The sequence below is a fragment of the Lutra lutra genome, chromosome 6 (genome assembly GCF_902655055.1).
Source record: "Lutra lutra chromosome 6, mLutLut1.2, whole genome shotgun sequence".
In the NCBI taxonomy this organism is placed as follows: domain Eukaryota; kingdom Metazoa; phylum Chordata; class Mammalia; order Carnivora; family Mustelidae; genus Lutra; species Lutra lutra.
The window spans coordinates 44,978,422-44,995,312 of NC_062283.1; the positions used below are offsets into that span (position 1 = coordinate 44,978,422).

Genomic DNA, 16,891 nt, shown 5'->3' on the forward strand with positions numbered 1-16,891 from the left:
TATATTTATATATATAAATAATATATATCTATATATAAATATAAATGTATATATGAATATATTTATATAAATTTATATCCAATTTATATCCAATTAGATTTAATACTACCCTTATCAAAATTCCAAAAGCATTTTCCACAGAACTAGAAAAAAAATCTTAATATTTATATGGAATCACAAAGGACTCCAAACAGCCAAAGCAATCTTGAGAAAGGAAAACGAGCTGGAGGTATTACGCTTCCTGATTTTAATCTATATTCAAAGCTGTAGTAATCAAAGAGTTTGGCTTGGCATAAAAACAGAAATATAGAATAATGGAACATAATAAAGAGCCCAGAAATCTATGCAAATAAGGTAAATTAATTTATGACAAAGGACTGAGGAAAGGACAGTATCTTCAATAAATGGTGTTGGAAAAACTGATAGCCACATGCAAAATAATGACTCTGGACTTCTTTCTTACATCATCATGAAACCAACTCAAAATGGATTAAAGACTTGAATGTAAGACCTGAAACCTTAAAACTCCTAGAAGAAGACATAGCTGGTAAGCTCCTTGGCAATAATTTTTGGGTTTGGACAGCTGTGTACAGAAAAATGAAACTCAACCATTCTCTTACACCATACACAAAGATAAACTCTAAATGGACAAAAGTCCTCAGTGTGAGACAGGAATCCATCAGAATCCTAGAGGAGAACATAGGCAGTAACCTCTTCAACACTGGCCCTGGCAACTTCAAGAGACATCTCTAAAGGCAAGGGAAACAAAAATATGAAAATGAACTTTTGGGACTTTGTCAGGATCAAAACCTTCTGCACAGCAAAGGAAACAGCCAACAAAACAAAAAGGCAGCCCATGGAATGGGAGAAGATATTCGCAAATGACACTACAGACAAAGGGCTGATATTCAAGATCTATGAAGAACTCCTCAAACTCAACACACACAAAACAGATAATCATGTCAAAAAAATGGGCAGAAGACATGAACAGACTTCTTCTCCAAAGAAGACATGCAAATGGCTAACAAACACATGAAAAAATGTTCATCATCATTAGCCATCAGGGAGATTCAAATCAAAACCACCCTGAGATACAACCTTACACCAAGTAGAATGGCCAAAATTAACATGGCAAGGAGCAACAAATGTTGAAGAGGATGTGGCGAAAGGGGAACCCTCTTACACTATTGGTGGGAATGCAAGTTGGTGCAGCCACTTTGGAAAAGTGTGGAGATTCCATAAGAAATTAAAAATAGAGCTATCCTATGGCCCTGCAATTACACTACTGGGTATTTACCCCAAAGATATAGATGTAGTGAAAAGAAGGGCCATCTGTACCCCAATGTTCATAGCAGCAATGGCCACAATAGCCAAACTGTAGAAAGAGTCAAGATGCCCTTCAACAGACAAATGGATAAAGAAGATGTGGTCTACATACATATAATGAAATATCACTCAGCCATCAGAAATGATGAATACCCAACTTTTGCATCAACATGAATGGGACTGGAGGAGATTATGCTGGGTGAAATACGTCAAGTATAGAAAGTCGATTATCATAGGGTTTCATTTACTTGTGGAACATAAGGAATAGCATGGAGGATGTTAGAAGGAAGGGGAATATGAAGGGAGAGAAATCAGTGGGGGAGACGAACCATGAGAAACTGTGGACTCCAAGAAACAAACTGAGGGTTTTACAGGGGAGGGGGCAGGGGGATGCGATAGTTGATGATGGGCATTAAGGAGGGCATGTATTGCATGGGAGCCCTGGGTGTTATATGTAAACAATGAATCTTGGAACACTACATCAAAAACTAATGACATACTGTATGGTGACTAACATAACATTAAAAAAAAAAAGAAAGGAAGAAAATGTGGCATATATACATACAGTGGAATATTATAAGTATACTTAAGGGTCAGTGAATTCCTGATATTATACACATAGGATTTGCATTAGCACCATTATTAGGGTGTTTAGGGGGGAAGGTGTTCACTGCCATGATACATGCTTTAGTAAAGTTTAAAAAAGTTTAAAAAAAAGGTTTTTTTTTCTGAAAAATTAACATAAGACACTTGACAGAGTATTTCTGGTGATAAGAAATAAAAATCATTTATTACTAGAAACATTTCAGTTACTAGGGGAAGGGAATATAAAATAAACTTGCATATTGATTTCTCAGAAAATTTTAAATAACGTATAATTTTAATAAAATTGTTAGTCATACCACTAGTAATCAAATTTGATTCTCTCTTTCTTAATTTAGAACTGTACATCAATTCCTTGCATAAAAGAAGACTCCTGTGAGAAATCAGTCCATGACTTTACTTGGATTTGCCCAAGTGGATACACTGGTGCATATTGTGAAATAAATATTGACAGTCATGCTGAGCCTGAACTGAATTTGGTCTTCTGGCTTAATGGATGGATTTGTGTTGATGGATCTGGACACAAGTTTTACTGCAGGTCAGTATTTATTTACCCATGATTAACCAAATATATATTTAGGAAAGCATATAAACATCTGAGTAGTGATACAGTCTGAAAAGTAGATACTAAGATTTTAAGTAAGTTTTCATCTTAAAGAAAGTTAAATCACAAATTTTAACCCAACAATTCTAAGAAAGCATTATTTTTATGTTTTTTCCAAATGTCATATGTTCATATAAATCCCATGTTGGACTTCCAAATTTAATCATCTCTCATTTTATAATTGCTTCATATCACAGATCTGTCCCAAAATTGGATTCCTATTCCTTTTCTTAAATATTACAACACATGAATGATACATAGATCGTTCATATTTGTAATATACTTCTTATAGAGATTCTTTAGTCTTCCTGCTGTCCTTATAATTCTAAGATCTTAACAACTGAAAAATTTTCATTTACTGAGATTTATAAAAATAAATTTATGTGTCACTATATTTTTGAACCAACAAAGGGCTGATATTCAAGATATTCAAGACACATCTCTAAGTATCTTTAAGTATCTTTTAAAAATTCTTAGGAGATGAATTTTCATTACCTTTGTTCTTTATATAATATATAATTGGTTGGTCATTTGAAAACATAGCCATTACCTGTTCAATTTGTAAAATATTAATTGAAACAACATATTTAAAAAATAGTTTACCTCTACTATTTCAGTCTGATTTTTGAGAGCCTAATATCGAGTTAAAATCTGTGAACTGTATTTCTTCTAAATATCTTAAATTATTGAAAGGTTGAAATAATATGTGTATTTAGGTACATAATTATTTAGTGGTAGAGTGTTTCTATTATTTCTATATTTTTTCAATTATTTCCTTTTTAAATTATTAATATATTCTGCATTACATTTAATATTGCCACCACCATATTTTCTTTGTTCAATACCTACAGCGTTTTTTTGTCCTCTTGTTTATTTTGATCCCTTTATCACATTATTTAGGCATATCTCTGGTAATGCACACATAGGTGATAATTCCACATAATCCCAACATTATTATTGCTTCATTTAGCATATGCAGTGTTAACTTATTATTATGACACAGTTATTCTCTATTACATATTGCTTAACATGCCATTTTTATTTGTAGTGTGTGCATGTGTTGTATTGTCTCTGCTGTATTTTGTATTTTTAAGCTTGAATTTTGCTTGTTTTACTCTGGTGGTTTGATAAAATATAGAAAGTAAATATGTTTCTAGTATCAACTGTAATTACATAAAATATCATAAATATGACTGCTTGACCACTGCAAGGACCCTCTGGGTTATAACCTAATCAGTGCCTGGATAAGTCAACAACGGTAAGTTGAACATTTATTTCCAATGAATATGATGTTATAAATCAAGGTTCCATTCATGGAAACTCATTCAGTTCAATAAAAAAAAAAAAAATAAGTGAACCTAAAACTAAAATATGTGTTTTTACAACCTTATTAATTCAAGCACTATAAAAGCTACTCTATAAATCTTCCTTTTAGGGGATGTTAATCATGGGCTAGCTAGGCTGACCTTTCTTAAAGCATGAAGTCAAAGGAATTTAGACTAAAGAGGCTTGCTTCTTTTCCTGGCTTATCTCCCAGGAACAAGTATAGGCAACCATTATAGCTACAAGGTTATTCAGACTTCATTTAAATAAGAGTTGTCTTGTTTTCAAAAATTTCACTGTTGATTCAATATGCCTGAAAGCTCCTGAAAGTCTGGGAATGGTAAATTTAAATGCCTTAGGAGTTTCAGTTTCTAAGGGACTTGTACAGCGACTGTGAGTAGTCATTGATGTTGGTGCCAGGTTAGCATTATTCTCAAGATGTTTATTAACAAAAGAAAACTCATGGGATGGAATGTTTTGCAAGTTAAATCATATATTTGTGTATGGCTTAAGGATTAACCTCTGATATATTTATTTAAACCATAATAAAATAATCATTTTTCTTTCTTTAAAAAAATTGTATTGAAACCTGGGGCACCTGCGTGGTGCAGTCGGATAAGCATTCAACTCTTGGTTTCTGCTCAGGTCATGATTTCAGAGATTTGGGAAAGAGCCTTTGTCAGGCTCCACACTCAGCAAGGAGTCTGCTTGAGATTCTCTTTCCTTCTCCCTTTGTCCCTCTCGCTTATGCTGTCTCTCTCTCTCTGTCTCTAAAATAAATAAATAAAATATTTTTTTAAAAAATTGTATGAATCCTGAAACTGGATGATGTTTCAGATTTATTTGTGATATCTTAAAGATGAAATAAAAGCTATACTGATTAAAAAAAAAAAAAAACAACTATACGAATCCTACTTACTTATCACCCTTTTTTATCTGGTTTATAAAATTTTTCTTTGGGAGAATATTACGTATTTTCTCTTACTTTTCAATGCATATAAGTAGCTGGGATTTTTTTGCATTGTAAATTTAATGCCCACTTAGCAAACCATGTTATTTTCTGTTTAAAAAGTAATTTATTTGAAGAATTCATTTTTCTTCAAGTGCCAATAAGTTGGCTCACTTTTTGTTACAGAATGTTTTAAGTTCACTCAGAGTCTCAGTTACTAACATTTTTATGCCTGTTTTATTGATCTTTATTGCTGTTTACACAGATGTCTCATATGACCACTTTTATATTCCAACTCTATTGACCAGATTCTTCTTTATTGAATTATTTCTGTGTCTACAAGACTGTTTTAAATAATAGCCCTGCCCAGTTAAAGCAGTGGAGTAAAAGCATGTATTAATGTAGTGGCATACCTGAGAAAGTACTTTAACTATATGTAGTAAGGTGACTTAGATCCAGGGTGAAATTGATTAGCATATGTGGACCTATTTAAATATCTCCATTTTATTCCCCAGACATTGAGTATTGGGCTTCACTAGGTCTGAGGTGTGTCAGATTTATACTTTGGTGATCTCTGATTTTTATCATGAAGACATCTGATTCATTTAAATTACTTTATAAGTAGAACAATGATACATTTTAAGAATAGCTAGTTATTAGGATGCCTGGCTAACTCAGTCAGTAGAGGATGCAACCCTTGATCTTGGGGTTGTTAATTCAAACACTGTGTTAGATGTAAAGATTACTTAAAAATAAAATCTTAAAAAAGAAAGAATAGCTAGTGTTCATTTTTTAATCTTCTTGATTGTAGCTAAATTTTGAAAGGAATGGGTAGTCCTTAAATAGGAAAAAAAGAGAAAAGGAAAAAAAAGGATGTACTAAAGTCTGACCTTTTAGAATATGATCCTTGAAAATGGTAAAATGAATAAGCCAGTGATATGTAGCTAGTTTCTTCATTACTGTATATTTGTCTGTAAAATGAATTATGTCCATAATATTGCTTTGAATACTGACATAAATCAGTTAACCATTTTAAGCAAAATAAGCTAGGATTAGTTTTAGTTAGGAAAAATAACTGGGCTATTAGGTGCCAAGAAACATGTTTAAGTAATTCAACCATATATTAAAGACAATTTTATAATCATACCTTAGATCCTTTCTTGAGACATGACAGGACATTTCAAATACCTAAATTTATTTTTAACAATATGTGTTCAGCAACTCAAACTCACCAGTGAGTTCATTTATATTCCCAACTGAAACATATTAAATTAATAATATGAATGTTGAAAGTAAAAATATGGTCAATAATTGATAAATTTTAAAAATCTTTTTCATTATCTGTTATTTAAAATAAATGAAAATAACCTTTTGTTCAGGAAATATAATAATTATGATTGTATTTCTAGTCCTAAACTCAAATGGTTGTTTCTTACTAGCACATTGAGTTTTAGGGTGAGTTCTTACTAACACATTGAATTTTCGGACTGCAGAAGGTTATAGAGATTGCCTCTGATAATCTGGTTAGTACATAGATAAAGGACCAAAAGCATAGGAGTTTTGTACTGTCAGTTGACTTCAAAGTCATGATCAGTAGGAAAGTCAATTTAGAATACAATGAAGTTTGTTTTCTTTTTTTTTTTTTTAATTTTTGTTAGAGTACTAATACAAAAAAACATACATATAGTAAAAAAAGAAAAATATATGCACAGTTAGATGCCATGACTATTCTGTAGATATGGTTAACATCTCTTTTGTAGTTTATATCCTGGTACAAAGTTTAGAGACATTAATGACTTTGTTCAGTTTAATAATGGCTGCTTTCAGAAGTCTGTAAGTATTATTAACCATGTGTAACAGTTTAATAGCATTTTAATGTGTGCAAGTTTTATTAAACCATAAAAACTATGTTAAAATTACACTAAAATCCAAATTAGAATCACATGGCAGAAGGCTATAGTAATAAGTAAAAACATTATACATAACTTTTTTCTATGGCACCATGTAGATTATAAAGAATATAGCAAATAATTTATAAAACAAAGCACTGAGACACAAAGATACTTGTTTTTGTTTTTAATGTGTGAAATCCTGTTCCAGACAGTTTCTTACCTTGGTGTTCTTTACTTTTGGGTTTTCAGAGTCCCTTTCTATCTGCCACAACTCTCCCGCCATCCTGTTGGAAATGTCCCCTCACTTTGATATTTCCTCCAAGTTCATTTCATCTTCATCATTGCCTCCATAGTCTTGAAGTGCTTTATATTCTTGCCCTTTTCATTCACCTAAGCTTCATTACACTTTCTGCCATGAACTGAATGTAATTTGTTTGTACTACTATATGTATTATATTAAAAGAGGTAAAAATATTTGATACTCACATTGGTATTTTTCCTTTTAAAAAATATTCAAGAAAGGCAGGGAAAACTAATAAATTTTTAATTATAAGATCTAAGCAACTGTAACATATTGTTAAATCAAATATCTGAGATAAGGAAGCCTTCCTGAATCCCATCATGTCATAAGTAAGGAAAGATAGATGCTATTTCTTTCTGTGCTTGGATAGAAAAATCAGAGGTGGTACCTAACTTATGAAGTATGCAGGGTAAAGGTATTGATCTACAGTAACTTATTTTCAACAATCATCAATCACTTTTGCTGCAAGTAAATTCACTTTATAACTTGGAATAAAACAACTGTATTTTAACAGCCATACTTAGGTGGTTTTCCATTACATAGAGTTTATGTTTTTGGAAATATCAGATGGACTATGTAATCCTCTAACAACTTCTGATTTTGTTTACTCTCCAAAAAATAAAACTTTGACTAAGAATCAAAAATCAAATTTACAAATAATGCCATGATGAACATGATGAACACAGGGTTGCATATATCTACCTGAATTAATGTTTTTGGTTTCCTTGGGTAGATAGATACCCAGTAGTAGAATTACTGGATCATATGGTATTTCTGTTTTTTATTTTCTGAGGAACCTCCATACTGTCTTCCACAGTGGCTGCACCAATTTGCATTCCCACCAACATTGCACAAGGATTCTTTTTCTCTACATCCTTACCAACACTTGTTATTTCTTGTCAGTTTCATTCTAGCCATTCTGACAGGTGTGAGCGGATATCTCATTTGTGGGTTGCATTTCCCTCATTATTAGTGATGTTGAGCATCTTTTCATGTATCTGCTGTCCATTTGTGCTTCTTTGGAAAAATGTCTACTTGTGTCCTCTGAACATTTTTAATTGGATTACATGTGGGGTTCTTTGGTCTTTTGCTGTAAAAGTTCTTTATATATTTTGGATATTAACCCTTTGTTGGATATATCATTTGCAAATGTCTTCTCTCATTTGATAGGTTGACTTGTCATTTGTTGATGGTTTTCTTTGCTATGCAAAAGCTTTTTATTTTGGTGTAGTCTCAATAGTTTAATATGCTTTTGTTTCCCTTGCCTGAGGACACCTATCTAGAAAAATGTTTTAATGTCAAAGAAATTACTGCCATTGTTTTCTTCTGGGAGTTTTAAGTTTTCAGGAACTCATATTTAGGTATTTAATCCATTTTGAGTTTATTTATGTGTATAGTATAAGAAAATGGTCCCAGGGAGGAGTCAAGATGGCGGAGAAGTAGCAGGCTGAGACTACTTCAGGTAGCGGGAGATCAGCTAAATAAGCTTATCTAAAGATTGCAAACACCTACAAATCCAATGGGAGATTGAAGAGAAGAAGAACAGCAATTCTAGAAACAGAAAATCAACCACCTTCTGAAAGGTAGGACTGGCGAAGAAGTGAATCCAAAGCGACAGGAAGATAGACCACGGGGGGAGGGGCCGGCTCCCGGCAAGCGGTGGAGCAACGGAGCACAAAATCAGGACTTTTAAAAGTCTGTTCCACTGAGGGACATCACTCTAGAGGCTTAACTGGGGTGAAGCCCACCCAGGGTCAGCGTGGCCTCGGGTCCCGCAGGGTCACAGAAGGATCGGGGATGTCTGAGTGTTGCAGAGCTTACAGGTATTAGAACGGGGAAGCCAGCTACAGAGACAGAGCCGAGGAGTGAGCTCTAAGCTCGGGGTTACCTTGAACCGGTCCCAGGCTCGGTAAGCTCGGAGCACGGCCGGAGGCAGGGTGACGGGAGTAATTGGGCGCTGTTCTCTGAGGGCACACAGAGGAGTGGGGCCCCAGGCTCTCGGCTCCTCCAGGCCAGAGACTGGGAGGCTGCCATCTTCATTCCCATCCTCCGAATGCTACAGAAAGCGCTCAGGGAACAAAAGCTCCTGAAAGAAAACCTGAGCGGATTACTCAGCCCAGCCCGTGGTAAGGGCTGTGCAACTCCGCCTGGGGCAAAGACACTTGAGAATCACAACAACAGGCACCTCCCCAGAAGATCAACAAGAAACCCAGCCAGAACAAGTTCACCTACCAAGGACTGCAGTTTCAATACCAAGGAGAGCAGCAAAATTCCAGAGAAGGAGAAAGCAAAGCACGGAACTCATGGCTTTCTCCCCATGATTCTTTAGCCTTGCAGTTAATTTAATTTTTTTTTTCTTTATCAATTTTTTTCTCTTCTTCTAAATTTTTTTAACATTTACCCTTTTCTTTTTTAACGTTTTTTTAACTAGACTATCTAATATATATATATATATATATATTTTTTTTTTTTTTTTTTGCTTTTTATATTTTTTCTTTATTGATTTTCTTTTTTTAATTGTTTCTTTCTTTTATTTTTTTCTGAACATTTTTATCCCCTTTCTCCCCCCTCACGATTTGGGATCTCCTCTGATTTGGCTAAAGCATATTTTCCTGGGGTTGTTACCACACTTTTAGTATTTTACTTGCTCCTTCATATACTATTATCTAGACAAAATGACAAGGCAGAAAAATTCACCACAAAAAAAGAACAAGAGGCAGTACCAAAGGCTAGGGAACTAATCAATACAGACATTGGTAATATGTCAGATCTAGAGTTCAGAATGACGATTCTCAAGGTTCTAGCTGGGCTTGAAAAAGGCATGGAAGATATTAGAGAAACCATCTCGGGAGATATAAAAGCCCTTTCTGGAGAAATAAAAGAACTAAAATCTAACCAAGTTGAAATCAAAAAAGCTATTAATGGGTGCAATAAAAAATGGAGGCTCTCACTGCTAGGATAAATGAGGCAGAAGAAAGAATTAGCGGTATAGAAGACCAAATGACAGAGAATAAAGAAGCTGAGCAAAAGAGGGACAAACAGCTACTGGACCACGAGGGGAGAATTCGAGAGATAAGTGACACCATAAGACGAAACAACATTAGAATATTTGGGATTCCAGAAGAAGAAGGAAGAGAGAGGGGAGCAGAAGGTATATTGGAGAGAATTATTGGAGAGAATTTCCCCAATATGGCAAAGGGAACAAGCATCAAAATCCAGGAGGTTCAGAGAACCCCCCTCAAAATCAACAAGAATAGGTCCACACCCCGTCACCTAATAGTAAAATTTACAAGTCTTAGTGACAAAGAGAAAAGCCTGAAAGCAGCCCAGGAAAAGAAGTCTGTAACATACAATGGTAAAAATATTAGATTGGAAGCAGACATATCCACAGAGACCTGGCAGGCCAGAAAGAGCTGGCATGATATATTCAGAGCACTAAATGAGAAAAATATGCAGCCAAGAATACTATATCCAGCTAGGCTATCATTGAAAATAGAAGGAGAGATTAAAAGCTTCCAGGACAAACAAAAACTGAAAGAATTTGCAAACACCAAACCAGCTCTACAGGAAATATTGAAAGGGGTCCTCTGAGCAAAGAGAGACCCTAAAACTAGTAGATCAGAAAGGAACAGAAACAATAGACAAAAACAGTCACATTACAGGCAATACAATGGCACTAAATTCATATGTCTCAATAGTTACCCTGAATGTTAATGGGCTAAATGCCCAAATCAAAAGACACAGGGTATCAGAATGGATCAAAAAACAAAACCCATCTATATGTTGCCTACAAGAAACTCATTTTAGACCCGAAGACACCTCCAGATTTAAAGTGAGGGGGTGGAAAAGAATTTACCATGCTAATGGACATCAGAAGAAAGCAGGAGTGGCGATCCTTATATCAGATCAATTAGATTTTAAGCCAAAGACTATAATAAGAGATGAGGAAGGACACTATATCATACTCAAAGGAACTGTCCAACAAGAAGATCTAACAATTTTAAATATCTATGCCCCTAACGTGGGAGCAGCCAACTATATAAACCAATTAATAACAAAATCAAAGAAACACATCGACAAGAATACAATAATAGTAGGGGATTTTAACACTCCCCTCACTGAAATGGACAGATCATCCAAGCAAAAGATCAACAAGGAAATCAAGGCCTTAAATGACACACTGGACCAGATGGACATCACAGATATATTCAGAATATTTCATCCCAAAGCAACAGAATACACATTCTTCTCTAGTGCACATGGAACATTCTCCAGAATAGATCACATCCTCGGTCCTAAATCAGGTTTCAACCAATATCAAAAGATTGGGATCATTCCCTGCATATTTTCAGACCACAATGCTCTAAAGCTAGAACTCAATCACAAGAGGAAATTTGGAAAGAACCCAAATCCATGGAGACTAAACAGCATCCTTCTAAAGAATGAATGGGTCAACCAGGAAATTACAGAAGAATTGAAAGTCCTAGCCTCAGCAGTCAGACAACAAAAGGAAATTAAAAGCATCCAAATCGGCAAAGAAGAAGTCAAACTATCACTCTTCGCAGATGATATGATACTATATGTGGAAAACCCAAAAGACTCCACTCCAAAACTGCTAGAACTTGTACAGGAATTCAGTAAATTGTCAGGATATAAAATCAATGCACAGAAATCAGTTGCATTTCTCTACACCAACAACAAGGCAGAAGAAAGAGAAATTAAGGAGTCCATCCCATTTACAATTGCACCCAAAACTGTAAGATACCTAGGAATAAACCTAACCAAAGAGACTAAGAATCTATACACAGAAAACTATAAAGTACTCATGAAAGAAATTGAGGAAGACACAAAGAAATGGAAAAATGTTCCATGCTCCTGGATTGGAAGAATAAATATTGTGAAAATGTCTATGCTACCTAAAGCAATCTACACATTTAATGCAATTCCTATCAAAGTACCATCCATTTTTTTCAAAAAAAATGGAACAAATAATCCTAAAATTTATATGGAACCAGAAAAGACCTCGAATAGCCAAAGGAATACTGAAAAAGAAAGCCAAAGTTGGTGTCATCACAATTCTGAACTTCAAGCTCTACTACAAAGCTGTCATCATTAAGACAGCATGGTACTGGCACAAAAACAGACACATAGATCAATGGAACAGAATAGAGAGTCCAGAAATAGACCCTCAACTCTATGGTCAACTAATCTTTGACACCAGGAAAGAATGTCCACTGGAAAAAAAATAGCCTCTTCAATAAATGGTGTTGGTTAAATTGGACAGCCACATGCAGAAAAATGAAATTGGATCATTTCTTTACAACACACATGAAAATAGACTCAAAAATGGATGAAGGACCTCAATGTGAGAACAGAATCCATCAAAATCCTTGAGGAGAACACAGGCAGCAACCTCTTTGACCTCAGCCGCAGCAACATCTTCCTAGGAACATCGCCAAAGGCAAGGGAAGCAAGGGCAAAAATGAACTATTGGGATTTTATCAAGATCAAAAGCTTTTGCACAGCAAAGGAAAGAGTTAACAAAACCAAAAGACAGCTGAGAGAATGGGAGAAGATATTTGCAAATGACATATCAGATAAAGGGCTAGTGTCCAAAATCTATAAAGAACTTAGCAAACTCAACACCCAAAGAACAAATACTCCAATCAAGAAATGGGCAGAGGACATGAACAGACATTTCTGCAAAGAAGACATCCAGATGGACAACAGACACATGAAAAAGTGCTCCACATCACTCAGCATCAGAGAAATACAAATCAAAACCACCATGAGATATCACCTCACACCAGTCAGAATGGCTAAAATTAACAAGTCAGGAAATGACAGATGCTGGTGAGGATGCAGAGAAAGGGGAACCCTCCTACACTGTTGGTGGGAATGCAAGCTGGTACAACCACTCTGGAAAACAGCATGGAGTTTCCTCAAAATGTTGAAAATAGAACTACCCTATGACCCAGCAATTGCACTGCTGGGTATTTACCCTAAAGATACAAACGTAGTGATCCGAAGGGGCACGTACACCCGAATGTTTATAGCAGCAATGTCTACAATAGCCAAACTATGGAAAGAACCTAGATGTCCATCTATAGACGAATGGATAAAGAAGATGTGGTTATATACACAATGGAATACTATGCAGCCATCAAAAGAAATGAAATCTTGCCATTTGTGATGACGTGGATGGAACTAGAGGGTATCATCCTTAGCGAAATAAGTCAATCGGAGAAAGGCAACTATCATATGATCTCCCTAATATGAGGGAGAGGAGATGCAACATGGGGGGTTAAGGGGGTAGGAGAAGAGTAAATGAAACAAGATGGGATTGGGAGGGAGACAAACCATAAGTGACTCTCAATCTCACAAAACAAACTGAGGGTTGATGGGGGGAAGGGGGTTGGGGGGGTGGGGTTATGGACATTGGGGAGGGTATGTGCTATGGTGAGTGCTGTGAAGTGTGTAAACCTGGTGATTCACAGACCTGTACCCCTGGGGATAAAAATATATTATATGTTTATTAAAAATAAAATTAAAAAAAAAAAAAGAAAATGGTCCCATTTCATTATTTTGCATGTAGCTGTCCAGTTTTCCCAGTATGATTTATTGAAGAAACTGTCTTTTCCCCATTGTATATTCTTGCCTCCTTTTTTGTAGATAAATTAATTAACTATATAAGTGTGGTTTATTTCTGGGCTGTCTATTTTGTCCCATTATCTATGTGTCTATTTTTTGTGCCAGTGCTATTTACTGTTCTGATTGCTATAGCTTTATAGTATATCTTAAAATTTGGCATCGTAATTGTCTCCAGCTTTGTCCTCATTTTTCAAGGTTGCTTTGGCTATTTAAGGTTCTTTATGGTTCCATACAAATTTTAGTGTTAATTTGTTCTAGTACTATGGAAAATGTTATTGGTATTTTCATGTGGATTGCATTAAATCTGTAGATTGACAGAGAATGGATTGACTCTAGTTGGTTGGTGTTGACTTTAGCCTGGAATTTGCTTGCCTTTACAGGAGCGTATAGATTGGAGCACAGAAAGATGGGAATAAACAAACACAAATGTTAATATAGTTAGTAAACACTCTTGGATACTCTCTAGAGCTCATCATTTTTCATGTTACCTCTCTTCACTGACCTGTGCTAAGAGATGTCTGCAGAACTGTATAACACAGGCCAGGGCCAAGAGAGTAGGAATGAGAACACATCTCATTTTCATTATTAAGATAAAACTGTTGCATCTTTATTCTGTATTTTCCTCAAGTAACTGCAAAATATTTGGTTTTGAGATTTATTTCCATCCCTCTTTCAAGAATTCAGTAACTGAAATATATTGATAATATTTCATCCAATGCATGAGCAGGGAATATTTTTCTATTTACTTTAACCACTGTGTTTTTAACATGAATTACAGATCTTCAAACTATCAGTATATTAAATCACTCTAAAATATAATTTACTAAATCAACATCATACTACTAAGATAGAATTACATTAATATTTGCATATTTTCAACCTTTTCATAACCTTTGAAATTGAGTTTGAATATAATGCATGTACTTTCTTCTCTGTTTAGTGCTATTGTGATATACATGTTCTTTGTCATTCCATATTTTAAGTAAGTAAAACTATATGATCAATGGTTAGCATTTATATTGTAGTTTGCCTTTCAAAATATCGGACAGTAATCCACGACCAAATCATTATTTTTAAAAGATAAATTTGTATTATTTTAGACACAAAACAATGTCAAACACACCAAATATGACAGTAAGCCCCCCAACACCCAAAGTTTATATATTAAAAAGAAAATTTAGGGCAGCTGGGTGGCTCAGTGGGTTAAGACTCTGCCTTCGACTCAGGTCATGCTCTCAGGGTCCTGGGATCAAGCCCGCATTGAGCTCTCTACTCAGCAGGCAGCCTGCTTCCTCCTCTCTCTCTGTCTGCCTCTCTGCCTACTTGTGATCTCTCTCTGTCAAATAAATAAATAGTTCTTTTAAAAAATTTATATTAGTGACAAACTGTCTTTATTCAATATGATGAATTAGACTCTATAAAACACACATAAGGATTGCTGTATTTCACAAAATTAAGTTTTATGTAGATTTTTATTCCTCTAGGGGACATAGTTAAGGTCATTTTAGTTTATTACCACATATAGAAAATAAAATAACATTAATGATCTACTCATAAAATTATACAGAAAGTTGGTGATTGCTATATCTTTCAGGCAAATACTCATTTAATTTCAAAAGATTAGAATTGAGAAAGACATGAATTTCATGGTAATGCTAATTATTAGGCAATTTAATTCAGTAAGTAATTCTTGAAAAACTACTGTACAAAATAATATCCTAGAGGTTGGAATCTCAAAGCTTTATATGATTTCACTCCTATGTGGAATTTAAGAAACAAAACAAACAAACAAAAGAAGATATGAACAAAAAACAGTCTCTTAAATAGGAAAACAAACTGGCAGTGCCCAAAGGAAGTGGGTGGGGGGTAGGTGAAATAGGTAAAGGAGTTTAAGAGTACACTCACCTTGATGAGCACTGAGAAATGTATAGAATTGTTGACTAATTACATTGTATACCTGGAACTAATATTACACTGTATATTAATTATACTTCAATAGAAAATAAAATATTAAAAAATACATTTTTTCAGTGTATACATCATTTAGCAATTCCTCTTAGAATGATGTGATTTTTAATTTCTGTTTATCAGCAGATAAAATGACAGTTTAACACTATTTTTTTCAAATGTACATTTGTTTATTTTAAGGTTCAGTGCTTGTCCTGTATTGGAAACTAACTGTATGAAAATTTGCCAAATGCAAATTTTAAGCTAATATGTGGTTATTCAAAAAATTACTTACTATTTTATTTTTCTGTTGTTAATGCAATGAATTTATAGGATTACCAAATATGTAAGAGTGTTTATGCAAAAGCTTGACCAGGAATCTTTGGGATTAATAAGGTTAAACTTTGAAATAAAAATAAAATGTTTGCTCTGGAAGAAAGAAAGAAAGAAAGAAAGAAAGAAAGAAAAGAAAGAAAGAAAGAAAGAAAGAAAGAAAGAAAGAAAGAAGAACAAATTTTCTGATTATATTCTACACTATACTTACACAGATATTTTAAACAATGAAGAAAAAATTAAAGCTGAAAATGTTTTCTCTTGGCTATTATAATATTTTTGACTTGCTGCGATGGTTTAAAAGAGTTTTCTCTCTTCCACAATAAAATACAGTGTCAGCATTTGATCTCTGCCTACCTGATTGGACAGAATTAAACTTTAATGCCACATTTTGCAGTCTAGTTTGACAGTACTTTTTCATCAAAGACACTGGGCAGTAAGGAAAGAAAAAAAAATTGCTCATACTTTTTATTGTCAGTGGAATTACTGTATCTCTACAGGTCAGGGCATCAGTGCGTTTACAGCATACTTTAATTCCTTAGCAATACCTTTTGTAGACCAATTTATATAGCTGAAAAGTCTTCTTGCCTTCCAAATTTAATAGGATGATTTTTCCTCACCCATAAAAGTTTTCCAAGCTTCTCTCAAATATTTTAAGTCTGGGAAAACTATAAACCTAATAATGAGATTTTTGAAGATTATCTTAGAAGTAGTTTCAATCGAATTATCAGTGCAACTATTTGTGTAGGAGAAAGAGAAAGAGACAGAAAAAAAGTGTGTGTATATGTATGTGTGTGTGAGTGTATATGTGAGAGAGAGTGTACAAAATTAGAGAGAATTATTAATATGCCCCAGTACTTTAGACATAGAAAGGAATTCACTTTGATTTTATATATATATTGATCACATATTTTCAGAATAGCATCATATTGTGTTATATATAACCTACTCACTCTACATAA

General features: G+C 34.3%; 1 protein-coding gene across 1 annotated transcript in view; it reads left to right on the forward strand.

Annotated features, from left to right (window-relative positions):
- The window catches only part of EYS (eyes shut homolog), a 1,828,849-nt gene that overhangs the window by 769,697 nt on the left and 1,042,261 nt on the right, over positions 1-16,891 (forward strand). The window contains 1 exon segment of the mRNA XM_047734324.1: positions 2,268-2,467. Coding sequence (XP_047590280.1) covers positions 2,268-2,467 — 200 coding nt within the window.